We start from the raw sequence: 22,009 nt of genomic DNA, 5'->3' as shown, positions 1-22,009 counted from the left end.
GCTTCTTTTTATAGAAGTATTCCACTAACAAATTAAGAACAAATAACAGAATTAGAATATCATCACTTTGCATATTCTTGTACAAAAATGGATCTAGGCAACAATCATCGGTGCTTGCTAACATACAGAGACAACCAAACATGTGCCTACTAATGTCTAAAAATAGTTAGCTATGGGCCGGGCGCGGTGGCTCACGCCTGTAATCCCAGCACTTTGGAAGGCGGAGGCGGGTGGATCACGAAGTCAGGATATCGAGACCATCCTGGCTAACATGGTAAAACCCCGTCTCTACTAAAAATACAAAAAAAAAAAAAAAAAAAAAATTACCCGGGTGTGGTGGCGGGTGCCTGTAGTTTTAGCTACTCAGGAGGCTGAGACAGGAGAATGGCGTGAACCCAGGAGGCGGAGCTTGCAGTGAGCAGAGATTGCACCACTGCACTCCAGGCTGGGTGACAGAGCGAGACTCCATCTCAAAAAAAAAAAAAAAAAAGCTATGGGCCAGGCGTCCTGGCTCACGCCTGTAATCCCAGCACTTTCAGAGGCCGAGGAGGGTGGATCACCTGAGGTCAGGAAGTCAGGAGTTCAAGACCAGCCTGGTTAACATAGTGAAACCCCGTCTCTACTAAAAAATACAAAAATTAAGCCGGGTGCGGTGATTCATGCCTGTAATCCCAGCACTTTGGGAGGCGGAGGCAGGAGGATCACGAGGTCAGAAGTTCGAGACCAGCCTGGCCAATATGGTGAAACCCCGTCTCTACTAAAAATACAAACAACAACAACAACAACAAAAAAACTAGCCAGGCGTGGCGGCACACGCCTGTAGTCCCAGCTTCGGGAGGCTGAGGCAGAAGAATCGCTTGAACCCAGGAGGCAGAGGTTGCAGTGAGCCGAGATTCCACCACTGCACTTCATCCTCGGCAATAGAGGGGGACTCTATCCGTCTCAAAAAAAAAAAAAAAAATTAGCTAGGCATGGTGGTAGGTGCCTGTAATCCCAGCTACTTAGGAGGCTGAGCTCACAGGAGAATCACTTGAACCCAGGAGGCGGAGGTTGCAGTGAGCTGAGATCGCACCATTGCACTCCAGCCTAGGCAACAGAGGAAGACTCCATCTCAAAACAAACAAACAAACAAACATAGCTATGAAGTACTTTTTATTTGCTCCCAAACCAACAACCAACACAAGAACATTAATTTGCTTAAGTTTCTAGATCTAAGTACCAATTTACAGAAAATAGAAGGTGTAGATGAATACGTTAAATGATATCAGAGATACAACCAACACAGTGCAGACTATTGGGATTCTACAGCCAAATGACATGGTTTCTTTATCAAATAAATTTCAAGAACAAAACAACAAAAAAAGACCAAAAGGAAATATCTAGAATAAAAGCAACTTGAAAGGCATATTGGCCGGGTGCAGTGGCTCATGCCTGTAATCCCAGCACCTTGGGAGGCCAAGGCAGGTGGATCACAAGGTCAGATCGAGACCATCCTGGCTAACACGGTAAAACCTGGTCTCTACTAAAAATACAAAAAAATTAGCCAGGCATGGTGGTATATGCCTGTCGTCCCAGCTACTCAGGAGGGTGAGGCAGGAGAATTGCTTGAACTTGGGAGGCAGAGGTTACAGTGAGCCGAAATGGCACCACTGCATTCCAGCCTGGGCGACAGAGAGAGATTCTGCCTTAAAAAAAAAAAAAAAAGAAAAAAAGAAAAAAAAGACATATAAATTGATTGCAATGTATAGACCTTATCTAGTCCTCTACTGAACAAATTGTTTAAAAACATTTAAGAGACAAACAAGCAAATCTGAAAACTGGAAATTGAATACCGAATGATATTTTAAAACACAAATAAAATTTAATAAAGTAATTAGCAATGAAGAAAACCCTTAAAACAAAAAATATAAGAACTCAAATAACAAAGTTGATGGCCATAAAATATGAGGAGCTGAAACAGAATTGTTAGAAATTAGGAAAGAAGGCCAGGCACAGTGGCTCACACCTGTAATCCCAGCACTTTGGGAGGCCAAGGCGGGTAAATCATGAGGTCAGGAGTTCGAGACTAGCCTGGCCAACATGGCGAAACCCCATCTCTACTAAAAATACAAAAATTAGGGCCAGGCGCGGTGGCTCATGCTTGTAATCCCAGCACTTTGGGAGGCCGAGGCTGGGGGACCACAAGCACAGGGGATTGAGATCATCCTGGCTAACACAGTGAAACACAGTCTCTACTAAAAATACAAAAAAAATTAGCCAGCGTGGTAGCACACCCCTATTGTCCCAGTTACTTGGGAGGCTGAGGCAAGAGAATTGCTTGAACCTGGGAGGTGGAGGTTGCAGTGAGCTAAGATCGCGCCACTGCATTCCAGCCTAGGTGATAGAGTGAGACTGTCTCAAAAATAAATAAATAAATAAAATAAAAACACAAAAATTAGCCGAGCATGGTGGCAGGCGCCTGTAATCCCAGCTACTCAGGAGGCTGAGGCCAGAGAATCGCTTGAACCTGGGAGGCAGAGGTTGCAGTGAGCAGAGATCATGCCATTGCACTCCAGCCTGAGTGACAGAGTGAGGCTCCATCTCCAAAAAACAAAAAACAAAAAATCAGGAAAGAAATAAAAGGGGAGAAAAACTCATTTCAGAAATGAAGACAGTGTTATAAATAGCAAAGAGACAATTATCACAGAAAATACAGTAAAGGACATAAAGAATAAAAATGTGAAAAACCACAAAGAATAGTTAAAAAGAATTAGCAAGAAATGATAAACAGGGAGTGGGGAGCTAAAATGTTCATCACTAAAGTTCCCCTTCTTCCCAAAAATGGAACAGAAGGATTACAAACGTAACTCGCAAAAACTGGTGTTGAAGGAATGGGAGGCAGAGAGGGATGAAGAGGCTACCATCTAGTTTTATTGATGCTCAGAGTAGGGAAATGATAGATGTTGTTCAGAGAAAAAGAATGAGTAATATGTGAAAGTATAAACATAAGCACTGGATTTACTCAAGGTCCTACCCAGTGCAATAAGGAAACAAAAAGTTTAAAGATTAGAAAGGAAGAAATACAACGGGCATTATCCACAGATATTCCGATTATTTAGAAAATCAATTGCTATCCTGAAAAAACTCATACCTTTAAGTGTTCTGTATTTTAGCCAAAAGTTATTATCTTTGCTTAGGTAGACATAATGCATTAAGTGCAACTGCTGCATTACCTGTCTTTATATACCCAGCAGGAAAGTTTATCACGTGGTGTGGGTGGTTGTCCTTCAAAGTTGGTGATTTTTTCCCAAATGTAGGTTCCATCTCGTGTTCGTAAATTAACAAAATAAAGCTTTAAAAGACGAGAACACTATTAGCAGACACGGCATTTAAAAATTAAATCTACATCAGAGGGAATGTGATCCAAGAATTAATACTATTTTTTTCTTTTTAATAGGTAAGCTTGTTACCTATTAAAAATTAAAAGTTGTAGAATAAAAACGAGACTGTTTTAGGAGTAAAAATGATATATAAAACATATTAAAATAGGTCTTTCCCATCCTGCTCTTATCCTATGAATATCAATTAAATATGCAGTTAATTCCGAAGCAGAAAGACACAGAAGAAGAGAAGAGCAGAACTGCTGCATTTTCAATCTAGCTTTAAAATCTTTAATCATAAGTTTAAGGTTTTCTATATATATCTTCTTTTTAAAATATTTGTAACTTGTGAGATGAAATGATACATTAAATATTACATTTTGCTGCACTCTTGAATTAAAGAAATTATTACTCGATTGCTGTATCCTTTGTCATCATATCCTCCAAAAATGTACAGCTTTCCATTAATGCAAGCACCACAGCTTCCTGACATGGAGGCTGGGAGTTCTCCTTCCATGAGGTGCATTCTCCTGCAGCAAGAATAACACGGAATCCCATAACTTTCCAGAAAGGCAAATTAAAATTCTCTTTAAACTCCATGAGTACTTTTGTCAGTGAAAACTGTCACTGTCAATTACAATTATAATGTAATGGTGACCAATAATGTAAAAACTCTAAGAAGATCCAGGGTAAAAATTTTTCAATTTGCTGGGGGAAAAAAAAAATCACAAAAATTTCACACATCACTAGAACTGGGAATTTGCAGAATAAAACAAAATCTTCAGAGACAGCACTGGTCTTGAGAGAAATACTAAAAGACAAAAAATGGAGCAGGGAAGACAGCAGGGGAATGAAAGCGTCAGAAAATTAAAGCATTGAAAGAAAAGGAAAGAGAGACTTCAAAAATGTAGCAGTATATTCAAAGTATGGTCTCAAATTCCCTAAAGTCTACAGAAACATTAATAATAGAAATTAAGATCAGACAGTATGCAATTTAAAATTACTTACCACAACCCACTATCAATATCATAGGTCCAAATTTCATCATTAGGCAAATATACTTCATTGTCTTCAATAGACTAAAAATACAGAATACATAAAATTATGTTTATCAAGTACATAGCAAACAGTTACACAGCTTCTCAGGATGAGAAAAATTGCTAGGAAAATATATAAAACACAAAAGAAGGCTCAAGGATTTTTTTCAATATAAAATAAAATATATCAAAAGAAAACGAAAGAAAGATTTTCTAAGAGAAAGTGGGAAAACAATAAAGGATCCAAATAAACCATAGCAAGTATATAAGTCTCAAGAAAATACTTAGGACAATTAAACCTTTAAAAGGGGCTTTATGTAAAACAAAACAGCAAAACAATAAGATTTAGAGCAGAATATTAAAGACTATAAAGCCAGGAAGAAAAAGATCATCAAAAAAGGGCAATATATTTTGGGTGACAGGAAGTATTAATGGAGGAAATTTTTAAAAGATACAACTAAATATCTTATTAAGATATCTCAGATACTTTAATTCACTGAACATATTTTTTGAGTGCCTACTATATGCAAGGCATAGTATTAGTTGTTCATTAAATCTAGAATATAAGGATCACAATACATTTAACTAGTCAAAATGACAACTCTGAACTTGAATAATCTCTAAAGAAGCTGATCACAAATAGAATAGCACATTCTTACATTCATGATGAAAAGAGAAGTCAGACTTGTATAACAATCTTACTTATTTTGAGCTTAAACAAACTTAGGGCTTAAAATAAATTTTTACATAAATCTGTCATAGTTCTCAGAATCTATATAATAATTCAAACATAACCAGCTGGGCACAGTGGCTCAGCCAGCACTTTGTAATCCCAGCACAGTGTAATCCCAGCACTTTGGGAGGCTGAGGCAGGTGGATCACCTGAGGTTAGAAGTTTGAGACCAGCCTGGCCAACATAGTGAAACTCCACCTCTACTAAAAATACAAAAAACCTAGCTGGGCATGGTGGCATATGCCTGTAATCCCAGCTACTCAGGAGGCTGGGGGAGGAGAATTGCTTGAACCTGGGAGGCAGAGGTTGCAGTGAGCTGAAATCGTGACACTGCACTCCAGCCTGGACAAAAGAGTGAGAATTCGTCTCAAAAACAAACAAAACAAACAAACAAACAAACAACTAGAATTTTAAAATAGCACTTTAAGAATTTCTAAAACTATATAATACATAAGTTATTAACATGCTAAGAAGATTTAGCTGTTTCTCACTATATGTTCTTTAAATTTAAAAATAGGCCGGGTATAGTGGCTCATTCCTGTAATCCCAGCACTTTGGGAGGCCAAGGCAGGAGGACTGCTTGAATCCAGGAATTCAAGACCAGCCTGGGCATCATAGCCAGACCCTGTCTCTAAAAAAAAAAAAAAAAAAAAAAAAACAAACAAACCAAAATATTAGTTAGGCCTGGTGGTACACGCCTGTAGTCCTAGCTACTCAGGAGGCTGCAGTGGGAGGATCACTTGAGCTCACGAGTTCGAGGCTGCAGTGAGCTATGCTAGTACCAATGCACTCCAGCCTAGGTGAAAGAGGCAGACCCTGTTTCTTAAAAAAAAAAAAAAAAAAAAAAAAAAAAGGCCGGGTGTGGTGGCTCACGCCTGTAATCCCAGCACTTTGGCAGGCAGAGGCAGGTGGATCACGAGGTCAAGAGATCGAGACCATCCTGGCCAACATGGTGAAACCTCATCTCTACTAAAAATACAAAAATCAGTTGGGCGTGGTGGCGTGTGCCTGTAATCCCAGCAACTTGGGAGGCTGAGGCAGGTGAATCACTTGAACCCTGGAGATGGAGGTTGCAGTGAGCTGAGACTGTGCCACTGCACTCTAGCCTAGGCAACAGATGGAGACTCTGTCTCAAAAAAAAAAAAAAAAAAAAAGTATCTTGTCTACCATCTCTCTCACTCTCTCTCTCTCTCTCTCTCTCTCTCTCTCTCTCTCTCTCTCTCTCTCTCTGTCTCACACACACACACACACACACACACACACACGTAAAAAGAGAAAACTGTTGTATTACTTCCAAGGAAATTAAACTTACACTCATGTCTGAGTCTTTTCAATAGATGGTGCAAAAGAATAAAACTAGACTCCTATCTTTCACCATATACAAAAATAACATCAAAATGGAATAAAGACTTAAATCTAAGACTTCAAACTATAAAACTACTACAAGAAAACAGGGGGGAAACTCTCCAGGACATTGGTCTGGGCAAAAATTTCTTGAATAATACCCCACAGGCACAGGGCACCAAAGCAAAAATGGACAAATGGGATCATATCAATTTTAAATGCTTCTGCACAGTGAAGGGAACAATCAACAAAATGAAGTGACAACCTACAGAATGAGAGAAAACATTTGCAAACTTCCCATCTGACAAGGGATTAATAACCAGAATATATAAGGAGCTCAAACGACTCTACAGGAAAAAAAAAAATCTAACAATCTAATTTAAAAATGGGCAAAATATTTGTATGCACATTTCTCCAAAGACATATGAATGGCAAACAGGCACAGGAAAAGGTACTCAACATCACTGATCATCAGAGAAATGCAAATCAAAACTACAATGAGATATCATCTCACTTCAGTTAAAATGGCTTTTATCCAAAAGAAAGGCAATAACAAATGCTGGCAAGGAAGTGAAGAAAAGGGAACCCTCATACACTGTTGGTGGGAATGTAAATTAGTACAACTACTATGGAGAACAGTTTGGAGGTTCCTTAAAAAATTAAAAATAGAGCCACCATATGATCCAGCACCCCCACTGCTAGATATATATGCAAAAGAAAGGAAATCAGTATATTGCACAAATATCTGCACTCCCATGTTTGTTGCAGCACTGTTCACAATACCCAAAATTTGGAAGCAACTTGTGTCCATCAGCACATGAATGAATAAAGAAAATGTGGTACTCATACACAATGGAGTACCATTCCACTATAAAAAAGAATGAGATCCTGTTATTTGCAGTAACATGGATGGAACTGGAGGTCATTAGCTAAGTGAAATAAGCCAGACACAGAAAGACAAACATCACATGCTCTTACGTGAGAGGTAAAAATCAAAACAATTGACCTCATGGAAATAGAGAGCAGAAGGACAGTTACCAGAGGCTAGGAAGGGTAGTGGGAGGGTGGCGGTGGGTGGGTAGGGATGGCTAATGGGTACCAAAAAATAGTTAGAAAGAATAAGACCTAGTATTTGATAGCACAATAGGGTGACTATAGTCAATAATAATTGTACATTTCAAAATAACTAAAAGAATGTAATTGGATTGTCTGCAACACAAAGGATAAATACTTGAGGGGATAGATGCCCCATTTTATATGATGTGACTATTATGCATTGCATGCCTGTATCAATATCTCATGCATCCCATAAATATATATACCTACTATGTACTCACAAAAATTAAAATAAAAAAAAATTCAAACAGTGAAAAAACATAAACTTACACTCATGTCTGACTGAGGAATCCATATTAAAATGTCTAAGTAAACAAATAATTTTAAGAAGGGGAGCTACTGAATAAGCATTAGGTTCCAGTAGTCTCATGTGTACTCCTTTACAAAAGAAATATTATAGGCTGGGTGCAGTGGCTCACACCTGTAATCCTAGCACTTTGGGAGGCTGAGGCAAGCAGATCACAAGGTCAGGAGTTTGAGACCAGCCTGGCCAATATGGTGAAACCCTGTCTCTTCTAAAAGTACAAAAAAATTAGCCAGACGTGATGACAGGCGCCTGTAGTCTTAGCTACTTGGGAGGCTGAGGCAGGAGAACTGCTTGAACCCAGGAGGCGGAGGTTGCAGTCAGCTGAGATCATGCCACTGCACTCTAGCCTGGATGACAGAGCAAGACTCCATCTCAAAAAAAAAAAAAAAAAAAGAAATATTATGAAAGTGAATTGTCATTATTCTGTTTAAGTCCTTTCAATGGCTCTCTCTTGCTTTTAGCATAATCTAAAATGTTTATGATTCTATATTATATGGTACCTGCTGTCCCTCGAAATTTCAAGTTGCCTTTCACACACAGTACGCGTTCAGTGCTTAAACATCTCCTAGTTCCTTGCTATGATAGGACCATTCATCTATTCTCTTTTCTCTTCTTGTAGTGCTCTTTCAGAGTTTGCCTAACTCCTCCTTTTTTGGGAATCAGCTTAAAGGTACTTCTTTAACCTATTCTCTATCATAGTTTAAAGTATTAAGGTCCCCTATTAAAGGCTCTTATAGTCCTGTACTTTCCCTTTGAAGTTCCTTGTCTGTATCACACCCATCCTCACCACCACCAATACTGCTAAACTGTAAGCTTCATGAGTACAGGGATCTTGTCTATCTTGTTATGCTCCCAGAGCCTACTACAGTGCCTCACACATAAAAGACAAATAAAATATTTATTGATTGAGTGAACGGGTAAGTGAATAACATCTGTTAAACTCACTGCACAGTCACTTCAAACTGATATTTTTTAAAAGTCATTTTCCCTAATATCTCAACACAGATAAAGCACAGAATTGAAAAGTTTAGACGTAGTTCCTTCTCACTTTCTCAGAGACTTCCCTCCTACATTATCCCTTCTTTTCCACAAGTTTTCCTTCTCTTTTCTTTTTTTTGAGACGGAGTCTCACTCTGTCACTCAGGCTAGAGTGCAGTGGTGCCATCTTGGCTCACTGCAACCTCCGCCTCCTGGGTTCAAGCAACTCTCCTGCCTCAGCCTCCCGAGTAACTGGGAAATAGGCACCTGCCACCACACCCAGCTAATTTTTGTATTTTTAGTAGAGACAGGGTTTCACCACATTGGTCAGGCTGGTCTCGAACTCCTGACCTTGTGATCCACCTGCCTCGGCCTCCCAAAGTGCTGGGATTACAGGGGCGAGCCACCGCGCCCAGCCCAAGTTTTCCTTATTCCTATCAATACACAAACATGCCTCATCTCATCTTTCAAAAAAAAAAAAAATTCTCCCTTGACTCCTCTTCCATTTCTAGGAATGGTTAGAATATGTTTGACAAGGCCAGGCACAGTGGCTCATGCTTGTAATCCCAGCACTTTGGGAGGCCAAGGTGGGCAGAACACCCGAGGTCAGGAGTTCAAGGCCAGCCCGGTCAACATGGTGAAACTCTGGCCTCTACTAAAAATACAAAAAATTAGCTGGGCGTGGTGGCGGGCACCTGTAATCCCAGCTACTCAGGAGGCTGAGGCACGAGAATTGCTTGAGCCTGGGAGGCAGAGGGTGCAGTGAGCCCAGATTGCACCACTGCACTCCAGCCTGGGCGACAAAGCAAGACTCTGTCTGGAAAAAAAAAAAAAAAAAAAAAGAAAGAAAAAAGGAAAAAAAAAGAAATAAAAAGACAAGCTATAAATTGAAGACATATTGAACTCACACAATTATGTATTTTAAAACTTGTATAAATTAGTTTTTTTAAAAAAGCAAATAACCCAATAGAAAAAAGAGCAAAAGACATGAGCCAGCATTTTTACAGAAGACACAAATAGTCCATAAAGTTAGACACTCAATTTTATCAGTAACCAAGGGAAATGAAAACAAAAACCACAATGAACTATCATGTTGCACTCACTGGAATGGCAAAAATGTAAGGCCAGATGGTACCAAATGTGTTGTCAAGGATATGGGGCAAGGAAGTGGCTGGTGGGAGTGTAAATTGATACAAATGTTTTGGTAACAGTCTGACATTTCCAAATAATTTTGGAGATGTGCATATCAAGTGAACCAACATTTCATTCATTGGTAGATTCCCTAGGGAATGTACATGCCCTTATGAATACACAATAGGAAGCATGTTATAAGAATGCTTATAATAGCAAAAAATTAGAAATATTCAAATATTCACCAATAATGGAATGGATAAATTGCAGTAAACTCATACAGTAGAATGTTATATAGGATATACATCAAATGAATAGATCCAGAGATGATTTTCAAATTATTTAACAACTGGCTCACACCTGTAATTCCAGCACTTTGGGAGGCCGAGGTGGGTGGATCACCTAAGGTGAGGAGTCCAAGATCACCTTGCCCAACATGGTGAAACCCCATCTCTACTAAAAATACAAAAATTAGCTGGGTGTGGTGGTGGGCACCTGTAATTCCAGCTACTTGGGAGGCTGAGGCAGGAGGATCACTTGAACCCAGGAGGTGGAGGTTACAGTGAGCTGAGATCGTGCCACTGCAATCCAGCCTAGGCAACAAGAGTGAAACTCTGTCTCAAAAAAAAAAAAAAAAAAAATTCATGAAAGAAAACATATGCTATGATTCCAAACCAAATAATATGTCGTTTAGAGATATACATGAGGTACAATTATAAAGAAATTTAAGACAGTGGTAACCTGTATGAGTGGGGGTGCTGGGAGCAATGCAATCAATGCAGGATAAAAGGAAGCTTCTAAGGTATTGTTTATTTCTTAATCTAGAAAATAAACAGTTGTTTACATTTAAATAATACTTATTTTATACATTCTTTTGTACATATATTTCAAATTCAAAAATTAAGTAAATAAAATGGTAAGAAATGAATATTAAGTAGCTCACAGAATCATCAGGGAGGCTGGAGAACCAGACTCTGGTCTATGTAAGGAAAAGCGAGGTCTGAAACCATGCCAAGAGAGCAGGTCTGTGGTCACTGGCGCACACCACACTGCTGCCTTTTATGCAAGGAACCTTGATCTTCCTAAACTGTATTGCAGGCTAAGAATCTTCTACAGGTTGTGGTTTTTTATATCTTTATTCCCAAGTCCAAATCTAGCACAGATTCATCTAACCAATGGAGTCCCAGCCACTTGCCTGCAACCTAGCTGCAAGCGAGGCAGGAAAAGTTAGTACCTGACTTTCAAGTATTTTTATTGGGTACCTACTGTTATAACCAGTTCTAGACATTGAGGATACAACAGAGAACAAGTTATATATCTTATATTTTATGAGGATAAGTAGGACACAACTAGAAAAAATACCCTGACAATATTCACTCACTAGGGGAATACCACAAATAGAGAAAGGAGGTTTATATTCTGGTCATTTAAAAAGAATGATAAATGTCTTCCATATGACACAGATAACCAATGTGATCATTTATGAATATATAAAGTGGAACTATTAGGTTAAAGAGAAAACACACCTTATACTTTTGATACACATTGCTAAATTTCTCCTCAAAAAGGTTACACAAACTTGTACTCCTATTACCAGCGTACTAGTAATTCATTTCTCCATGCTCTTCATCAAAATTCTTTCTAATCTTTGCAAATTGGAGAAGAAAAACCTCATCGTGATTTTTACCTGGGTTTCTTTCGTTTGTATGATATTTGTATTTATTTTATAAACTGTACTTATCTAATGCTCATTTTTCAATGGGGATGTTATCTGTACCTTTTTTTTTTTTTGAGACAGAATTTCACTCTTGTTGCCCAGGCTAGAGTGCAGTGGCGTGATCTTGGCTTACTGCAACCTCTGCCTCTCAGGTTCAAGCGATTCTCCTGTCTCAGCCTCCTGAGTAGCTGGGATTACAGGCCCATGCCACCACGCCCGACTAGTTTTGTATTTTCAGTAGAGACGTGGTTTCACCATGTTGGTCAGGCTGGTCTCGAACTCCCGACCTCAGGTGATCCATCTACCTTGGCCTCCCAAAGTGCTAGGATTACTGGCATAAGCCACCGTGCCTGGCCAAAAATCAGTTTTTTAAAAGTCTGATCTGCCAATTTTTTCCATTATAGCTTTTTCCTCAAGATTTTAGAAGTCATATATTCTCTTCCAGTATTATATAGCTTATTTTTTTCTGTATTTAACCCTTCAATCCTAAGGCACCAATAATATTTTCCTCTAGCTATCCTAGGATCATTTATTGCATAAGTGATCATTTTCCCAGATTTGAAAGGCTACCTTTTAAATACAAAATAGTCTTATATTTTTCTCCTTATATGCTTGGCTGTTTTTGTAGTTTTTTCGTTTTTCTTTTTCTTTTTTTTTTTTTTTGAGATGGAGTCTTGCTCTGTCACTCAGGCTGGAGTGCAATAGCGCGATCTTGGCTCATGCAACCTCCACCTCCCGAGTTCTAGCAATTCTCCTACCTCAGCCCCCCCAGTAGCTGGGATTACAGGCATGCGCCACCACACCTGGCTAATGTTTTTATTTATATTTTTAGTAGAGACGGGGTTTCACCATGTTGGCCAGGCTGGTCTTGAATTCCTGACCTCAGGTGATCTGCCTGCCTCGGCCTCCCAAAGTGCTGGGATTACAGGCGTGAGCCACTGTGCCCGGCTGTTTCCGTAATTCCTTTCGCATTTCATGTACTATCTCTACTTGCATCAAGTCAACTCATTATTACGGTATTGTGATATGTTTTAATATCTGACATGGTAAGGCTTCCATCTTCATTCTTTTCAATTTTTTTTTTTTTTTTTTTTTTTTTTGAGACGGAGTCTCGCTCTGTCGCCCAGGCTGGAGTGCAGTGGCTGGATCTCAGCTCACTGCAAGCTCCATCTCCGGGGTTTACGCCATTCTCCTGCCTCAACCTCCCGAGTAGCTGGGACTACAGACGCCTGCGACCTCGCCCGGCTAGTTTTTTGTATTTTTTTTAGTAGAGACGGGGTTTCACCTTGTTAGCCAGTATGGTCTCGATCTCCTGACCTAAACATTTTCTAAATTGATGCTTTTTCCCTTTAAGGCCATATCCATAGCAGAAATATGTAGTTAAGCATATGTATACAAATATTTCTTTCAAGTAACAGGGTCTCTGTCACCCAGGCTGGAGTGCGATGGCACAATCATAGTTCACTGCATCCTTGAATACATGGGCTCAAGTGATCCTCCCACCTCAGCTTCTGAAGTAGCTAGGACCATAGAAGCACACTACCATGCCCAACTAATTATTTTCTTTTTGGCAGAGACAAGGGTCTTGCTATGTTGCCCACGCTGGTCTCAAACTCCTGGACTCAAGCAATCCTCCTGCCTTGGCCTCCAAAAGTGCTGGGATTACAGGCCTGAGTCACCACACCCAGCCTGTGAAGACATTTTGGGAGGCCAAGGTGGGTGGATCACCTGAGGTCAGGAGTTCAAGACTAGCCTGACCAACATGGTGAACCCTCGTCTCTACTAAAAATACAGTAATTACCTAGGCATGCACCTGTAGTCCCAGATACTTGGGCGGCTGAGGCAGGAGAGTCAGTTGAACCTGGGAGGCAGAGGTTGCAGTGAGCCGAGATCATACCACTGTACTCCAGCCTGGGCAAGAGCGAGACTCCATCTCAAAGAAAACGAAAAAAAAAAAAAAGGTTCAGAGCAAAACGTATTAATATCAACTATATTACAGAAATAAAATGGTTCAAATGATTAGGGCCATAAGAGGAAAACCATACTATCTGCAAACATGCCAAGACATCGAGTTTTCCCCCTAAATTTGGAAAAGCTATTCAAAACTTTTAATGTTCCTTGCAGTAGCACCAAAGTCTGTGTGAATTTCTGTAATGTGGAAAGGATGTAGAACTAAGAGCAAAATCATATTCTGACACCAATTAAAATCGACCATTTACTTTTTTGATATTATCATTCTTACCTCTGGGAGGGGCTATTTTCAGATACTAATATAATGGCCTTCAGAATATGTTTGACAATGGAGCAATTAGTAATTTAGACAGATATCAGTGAGCTTTAGAACATATGTCTGTCCATTTTAATACATTGTTTGTATCAATGAAGAGGAAAATTGTGACTGGAATATATAATCTGGAACCATCGATCATTATACTTAACTATTGAGTACTGAATACCACCAGATTCCAGGGCCTTTTAACTATTTTCTGTTTAGAACGATGGGAATAAGATAATTATTAGAAGAATTCTACTTTTTCTCCTGATATGCCATGTCTTCTGATTTTTTTTTTAAAGCCTATACTACCCATACGGTTTCTTTTTTGCCTCCTACTCTCCCTTTCCTTCCACTTATGCCTTAGACACTTCTTGACTGCTGATAATCCCTGGAATTTAAAAAAGTGGTAGACTCAGGATCTACATCTGTATTGTATTTTTCAGAGTGGTTCTTACAGCATCGCTACTGACTGGATTAATAAACAGGAGAAAAAGAAGTATTTCAATTCAATAACCTCCACCTAAAGAACTGGAATCTTACCAATTATACAATTTTCAAGATTAAAATGAGATGTAAAAAATTCAGACATTTAGGCCAGGCACAGTGGCTCACGCCTGTAATCCCAGCACTTTGGGAGGCCGAGGCGGGCTGATTGCCTAACGTCAGGAGTTTGAGACCAGCCTGGCCAACATGGCAAAACTCCGTCTCTACTAAAAATACAAAAATTAGCCGGGCGTGGTGGCGTGTGCCTGTAACCTCAGCTTCCTGAGAGGCTGAGGCAGGAGAATCGCTTGAACCCAGGAGGCAGAGGTTGCAGTGAGCTGAGATGGTGCCACTGCACTCCAGCCTGGGCGACAGAGGGAGACTCTGTCTCAAAAAACAGAACAAAACAAAAAACAAAGGCCAGGCATGGTGGCTCACGCCTGTAATCCCAACACTTTGGGAGGCTGAGGTGGGCGGATCACGACGTCAAGAGTTTGAGAGTGAAACCTCGTCTGTACTAAGAATGTAAAAATTAGTTGGGCGTGGTGGCATGTGCCTATAATCCCAGCTACTCAGGAGGTTGAGGCAGGAGAATATCTTGAACCTAGGAGGCGGAGGTTGCAGTGAGCTGAGATTGTGCCACTGCACTCCAGTCTGGGCGACACAGCAAGACTCCGTCTTGGAGAAAAAAAGTTTTCATTTATGGGCTCAAAAGAAATCTATACAGATATATTACAGATTGCTGTTTTAAGTGAATTTTTTACTTAACTTTTACAACATCAAGAATACAGCAGATGAAGTCTGACACCTCTACAAGTGGCAGAACTCAAAACAATCAAAGTTTATTTCTCATGCATATAGCCATCTTTATACTAGACTCTTTGCATCAAGAATAAATGGTGGAAATATCAGACACTAACAAAGCACAATCACCTAATTTATCATTAAAAAGTTGCCTTTGGAAATCCTATACATGTCGGTTGGTATCTGCTGCCCTTGAAGTCCAACGGCTATTAAAGTCACTTACTCTAATCGACTCATTTTCCTTATTTATAAAATAGGGATATGACCTACTTTACAGGAATACAGTAAGAATATATAAGATTAGGGATGTGAGAGTACCTAGCACATGCCAGATGTAGTAAGCACTCAAAAGTTACTTCTCATTTTCCCCCACTGGTACTGAACCAAATTAAAAATAAACACACAAAACAACAACAAAAACCAACTTGAATCTCAGAATTATTTAACATACACAGTACAGGCATACTTCATTTTATTGTGCTTTGCTTTACTGTGCTTGACAGATACTGCATTTTTTAAATAAATTGAAGGTGTGTGGCAACTCTGCATCAAGCAAGTCCATTGGCACCATTTTTCCAACAGCATGTGATGCTCACTTCATGTCTATGTCACATTTTGGCAATTCTCACAGTATTTCAAACTTTTGCATTATTATTATATCTGTTAGGATGATCTGTGATCAATGATCTTTTATGTACTACTGCAATTGTTTTGGGGCACCATAAACTGTGCCTGTATAAGATGGTGAACTTAACTGATAAATGTGTGTGTTCTGACTACTCCGCTGACTAACCACTCCCCCGTCTCTCTCCCTCTCCTTGAGCCTCCTTATTCCCTCCTTAATCCCAACTCTCTGGGAGGCCAAGGCGGGTGGATCACGAGGTCAGGAGATTGAGACCATCCTGGCTAACACAGTGAAACCCCGTCTCTATTAAAATTCAAAAAAATTAGCTGGGCACGGTGGTGGGCGCCTATAGTCCCAGCTACTCGGGAGGCTGAGGCAGGAGAATGGCGTGAACCTGGGAGGTGGAGCTTGCAGTGAGCCGAGATTGCGCCATTGCACTCCAGCCTGGGCGACACAGTGAGACTCCATCTCAAAAAAAAAAAAAAAAAAAGTAAGTAGGCCAATTAGTAACTCTACAATGGACTCTAAGTGTTCAAGTGAAAGGAAGAGTGGCATGTCCCTCACTTTAAATCAAAAGCTAGAAACAATTAAGCTTAGTGAAAAAGGCAAGTCAAAAGCTAATACAGGCCAAAAGCTAGGCCTCTTGTGCCAGTTAGCCACATTGTGAATCCAAAGAGAAAGTTCTTAAAGGAAATCAAAAGTGCTATTTTAATGAAAAATGCGTAACATGAAAGCAAAACAGCCTTATTCCTGATGTGGAGAAAGTTTTAGTGGTCTGGATACATGATCAAAGCAGCCACAACATTCCCTTAGGCCAGAGCCTAACCCAGAAGAGGGTCTTAACTCTCTTAAATTCTATGAAGGCTGAGAGAATTGAGAAATTGCAGAATTTTGAAGCTAATATGAATTTTTAGGAAGGAAGCTGTTCTTCATTACATAAAATTACAAGGTAAGGCTGGGCACAGTGGCTCACACCTGTAATCCCAGCACTTTGGGAGGCCAAGGTGGGCAGATCTCCTGAGGATAGGAGTTAGAGATCAGCCTGGCCAATATGGCAAAAATACAAAAATTACTAAATTACTACTAAAAATACAAAAATTAGCCAGGTGTGGTGTCATGCACCTGTAATCCCAGCTACTCAGGAGGCTGAGGCAAGAGAATTGCTTGAGCTCAGAAGGCGGAGGCTGTAGTGAGCTGAGACTTGCCACTGTACCACAGCCTGGGCAACTCTGTCTCCAAAAAAAAAAAAAAAAAAGTATAAGGTGAAGCAGCATGTCCTCATGTAGAAGCTGCAGCAAGTTATCCAAAAGATCTGGCTAAACCCTGTCTCTAGTGTAGCTACCTGATGAAGGTGGCTACACTAAACAATAGATTTTTTTTTTTTTTTTTTTCTGAGACGGAGTCTTGCTCTGTAGCCCAGACTGGAGGGCAGTAGTGGGATCTCAGCTCAGTGCAAGCTCCGCCTCCTGGGTTCTCACCATTCTCCTGCCTCAGCCTCCAGAGTAGCTGGGACTACAGGCGCCTGCCACCACGCCCAGCTAATTTTTTTTTTGTATTTTTAGTAGAGATGAGGTTTCACCGTGTTAGGCAGGATGGTCTCGATCTCCTGACCTCGTGATCCGCCCGCCTCAGCCTCCCAAAGTGCTGGGATTACAGGCGTGAGCCAACACGCCCGGCTGACAATAGATTTTTAATGTGGATGAAACAGCTTTATATTGGAAGAGGATGCCATCTAGGACTTTCATAGCTAGAGAGGAGAAGTCAATGCCCGATTTCAAAGGACTGGCTAATTCTCTTGTTAGTGGCTAATGTAGTAGCTGTCTTTAAGTCGAAGCCAATGTTCATCATTCTGAAAATCCTAGGGCCCTTAAGAATTATGCTAAATCTACATTGCCTATGCTGTAACAATGGAACAAGAAAGCCTGGATAGCCGGGCGCGGTGGCTCACGCCTGTAATCCCAGCACTTTGGGAGGCCGAGGCGGGCGGATCACAAGGTCAGGAGATCGAGACCACGGTGAAACCCCGTCTCCAGTAAAAATACAAAAAATTAGCCGGGCGCGGTTGTGGGCGCCTGTAGTCCCAGCTACTCGGGAGGCTGAGGCAGGAGAATGGCGTGAACCCAGGAGGCGGAGCTTGCAGTGAGCCGAGATCGCGCCACTGCACTCCAGCCTGGGCGACAGAGCGAGACTCCGTCTCAAAAAAAAAAAAAAAAAAAAAAAGAAAAGAAAAAAGCCTGGATGACAGCATGTCTCTTTAACAGCACGGCTTACTGAGTAGTTTAAGTGTACTGTTGAGAACTACTGCTCAGAAAATATCACTCACTACTCATTGATAACGCACCTAGTTACCCAAGAGCTCTGATGGAGATCTACAAGATTTATCTTTTCCTGCCTGCTACACAATATCCATTCTGTAGCCCATGGATCAAGGAATCATTTTGACTTTCAAGTCTTATTATTTAAGAAAATACATTTCATGGCTGGGCACAGTGGCTCACGCCTGTAAAAAATACAAAAATTAGCCAGGCATGGTGGTGCACACCTGTAATCCCAGCTACTTAGGAGGCTGAGGCAGGAGAATCGCTTGAACCTGGGAGGCGGAGGTTGCAGGAGAGACTCCGTCTCAACACACACACACACACACACACACACACACACACACACACACACAATCAAACTGCACTGCATGCTACAGAGAAATATTTTGTGAAAGGAAGGCTCAATGTGGCAAACTTCATTGTCTTATTTTAAGAAATTGCCACAGCCACTACAACCTTCAGCAACAACCACCCTAATCAGTCAGTAGCCATCTACATGGAGGAAGACCCTCCATGAGCAAAAAGAATACAACTCACTGAAGGCTCAGATAATTCTTAGCATTTTTTAGCAATAATTTTGAAATTAGGTATGTACAGTTTTTTTGTTTTTGTTTTTGTTTTTTTTTCTGAGACGGAGTCTCCCTCTGTCGCCCAGGCTGGAGTGCAATGACACGATCTTGGCTCAGCCTCCCGACTAGCCGGGATTACAGGCATCCGCCACCATGTCCGGCTAATTTTTGTATTTTTAGTAGAGACGGGGTTTCACCATGTTGGCCAGGCTGTTCTCGGACTCCTGACTTCAGGTAATCCACCCGTCTCAGCCTCCCGAAGTGCTGGGCTTACGGGTGTGAGCCACCACGCCCGGCCAGGTACATTTTTTTTTTACACATAATACTATTGCATACTTAACACACTACAGTGTAAACATGACTTTTATATACACTAAGATATAAAAAAATTCGTATGACCGCGCTTTATTGCAGTGGTCTGGAACAGAACCCACCATACTTTCGACGTATGCCTGTCTGTTGGTCATTTCAATGTGATTCAGTCATGTCACAGGTCTGTCATATAATGGTAGCGAGACAGAAGATGTAGGTTCTACTATCAGTAGAACTTCCAGATGGCTTAAGAAAAAAAATCTGTAAACTAAGAGGGTTGGCATATAGTATTCCTGTTTTCCAGCTTTACCATTCTTGCTTCTATAATTCTGTGATTATGGACACACAACACACACATACGTTCAAACCTCCATTGTAACAAGAATTTTAAAGCATAATATTCCTTAGCATATTATTGCTAACATGGGTCTATTCTGAGACTAGAAAAATATTCGTAGCCATTAGTAAAGAAACACCACTAAAAATAGCTTAGAAATATTTAAATATATAGGCCAGGCACGGTGGCTCAGGCTTGTAATCCCAGTACTCTGGGAAGCCAAGGAGGGCGGATCACCTGAGGTCGCTCGAGACCAGCCTGACCAACATGGGAAACCCTGTCTCAACTAAAAATACAAAACTAACCGGGCATGATGGCACATGCCGGTAATCCCAGCTACTAGAGAGGCTGAGGCAGGAGAATCGCTTGAACCTGGGGTGGCGGAGGTTACGGTGAGCTGAGATCGTGCCATTGCACTCCAGCCCTGGGCAACAAGAGCGAAACTCCATCTCAAAAACAAAAACAAAAAAAAAAACAAAAAAAAAAATTTAAATGCTTCAGTGATTTCAATATTTTATTTCGAATCGCGCCGTGGGAATAAGGAAATATATACAAAATGATACCGCGCGGCGTCCTCGGGTCCTTCTAAGTCTGCGCCAGTATGTAAGGATAATACTTAATCGCGCTGTAACTGCCTTTGCATTGGGCAGACCCGGGTTACTGAACTGCTGGGGGTGGGGGGCGGAGAATGGAAAGACGCCCGGAGCCGGGTCTGAGGCTTTAACAGAAGTAGTAACGGCGGGACGACGTCAAGCCCTGGCGCGGCTGTGGGGGCGGCGGCCAGCGGAGGGGCTGGGGGGGGCGGCAGGCGCCGGGCGCGCCAGGCCTGGGCCGCGGCCTCGGGAGCGGGTGTGGCGGGCGCTGCGTCCGCTCAGGCCGAGCGTCTCCCGGCGCGAGTTCGCCCCGTCCCGCCTCTTCCCCTTACCACGTAGCCCCCCCACACGTAGAGGAAGTTTCCGTCCACCACGGCGCAGTGGCCGCTGCGTTCCTCCGCCACGCAGAACAGCTGTGAGTCCGCCATTCGCGCCATCGCTGGCCCGCCGCTTGCCGCGCCACAGCCCCTGCCCGCCCGGCGGCCTAGCCTCCAGTCCCGACTGCTCCACGCACGAACGGAACGCGGCGAGGGTCGAGATTGGTGGAAGGCGGAGTCAGTGCGTCTGCTACGTCCCGCGGCTTTCGCTCGGGGAGTAGAGCGAGGGGCGGCGCGGCTGCGGAGGGACGTCTGGCTCCTGGCAGTGGGGAAGGGGCCTGGGGTTCCCACGCGCAGATTCCTTCTCTCTTGGAATTGTGTTTTGGCAGTACAGCCTCATTTAGTAGTCAGTCTGTAGTCAAATTCCTTGATTATCTCAAAATGTCGTTTCTACAGTTGGTTTGTCCAGCATTGTAATTCGTTGTTAACGCTTTATGTCTTTTTTACTCTAGAATAGCTTCTCTCCCTTCTCTCTTGTGCCATTGGTTTGTTATATGGATTAGTTTTCTTATTTTCCTACAGCCTTCTGGGTTTGGTTCCTCAATGTCCTTTCTCATTAACTTGTGCAAGCTTTCCCCATATTTCTTTTAGGCTGGAAGCTGTATCTAAAAGCTTTATTAGATTCTAGTTCAGATTTTTTTTTTTTTGAAAATACTTCATATTGCATCACATTAGAAGGCACTTAAGTGTGGTGCAACTTAATGATACTTTCTATTGTTTATTTTTGATGACACAAATAAACAGAGTATCTGCTCCTTTTCTTACACAAAAGGAAGTATATACAGTGTTCCTTAACTTGCTCTTTTCACTTGACGATCCATATCAGGGTACAGCGGTCTCCTCAGTCCTTTTTTTAGCTTCATAGCACTCCACTGATTGGAGGTGTCATAGCTTATTCAAACAGGTTATTGATGGACATATCGGTTATTTCCAGGTTTTTTGGCTATCATAAATAATGCTGCGATGAATAACGTTATGCATATGTTATTTTGTATTTGTAGAAGCCTATCTTTGGAGTGGAGTTCTAGATGTGGAATCCTATTTAACTTTACAAGATGTAACTGGATTTCCCTCAATAGGAGTTGTGTGCCGTGCGCAGTGGCTCACGCCTGTAATCTCACCCCTTTGGGAGGATGGGGTGGGCGGATCACTTGAGCTCAGGAGTTTGAGACCAGCCTGGCCAACCTGGGCAATCCCGTCTCTACTAAAAATGCATAAATTAGCATGGTGGCGCATGCCTGTAATCCCAGCTACTTGGGAGGCAAAGGCAGGAGAATCGCTTGAATCCAGGACGTGGAGGTTGCAGTGAGCCGAGATCGCGCCACTGCACTCCAGTCTGGGCGACAGAGCAAGATTCCTTCTCAAAAAAAGAAAAAAGAAAAATTCAAGATAGACAAAAGTGACCTATGGTAATAGAAAGCAGAAAAGTGGTTATTTGGGAGTAGGGAGGCGGAGGGGATTGATAAAAAGGAGTACAGGAAGTGTTCTGGAGTGATGAAAATGTTCTACTGTATCTTGATTGAGGTGGTGGTTACATAGGTGTATACATTTATCAAAATGCATTGAACTGCATACAGATATGTGCATTTTACTT

General features: G+C 41.5%; 2 protein-coding genes across 4 annotated transcripts in view; one reads left to right on the top strand and one right to left on the bottom strand.

Moving 5' to 3' along the window:
- The window catches only part of KLHDC1 (kelch domain containing 1), a 60,548-nt gene extending 40,007 nt beyond the window's left edge, over positions 1-20,541 (bottom strand). For 2 of the 3 annotated variants that reach the window (XM_015143652.3, XM_001098337.5), the window contains exons 1-4: positions 20,371-20,541; positions 4,368-4,438; positions 3,772-3,889; positions 3,213-3,331 (exon numbers count right to left, since the gene is read on the bottom strand). In XM_015143652.3, the coding sequence (XP_014999138.1) occupies positions 3,213-3,331; positions 3,772-3,889; positions 4,368-4,438; positions 20,371-20,475 (413 nt within the window). In that variant the 5' untranslated portion in view covers positions 20,476-20,541. Of the gene's footprint in view, positions 1-3,212; positions 3,332-3,771; positions 3,890-4,367; positions 4,439-13,523; positions 13,657-20,370 lie in introns of those variants that run through there. The other variant, XM_077940969.1, reaches the window with a different exon arrangement.
- POLE2 (DNA polymerase epsilon 2, accessory subunit) overlaps positions 20,265-22,009 on the top strand; it is a 58,755-nt gene continuing 57,010 nt past the window's right edge. The window contains exon 1 of the mRNA XM_028851535.2: positions 20,265-20,453. The gene's annotated coding sequence lies outside the window, so the exon portion shown is untranslated. The remainder of the gene's footprint in view (positions 20,454-22,009) is intronic.

This window comes from Macaca mulatta, chromosome 7, assembly GCF_049350105.2.
Source record: "Macaca mulatta isolate MMU2019108-1 chromosome 7, T2T-MMU8v2.0, whole genome shotgun sequence".
NCBI classification, from domain to species: domain Eukaryota; kingdom Metazoa; phylum Chordata; class Mammalia; order Primates; family Cercopithecidae; genus Macaca; species Macaca mulatta.
The sequence above is the reverse complement of the archived record's forward strand: the minus strand, read 5'-3'. Positions and strand labels throughout refer to the sequence as shown.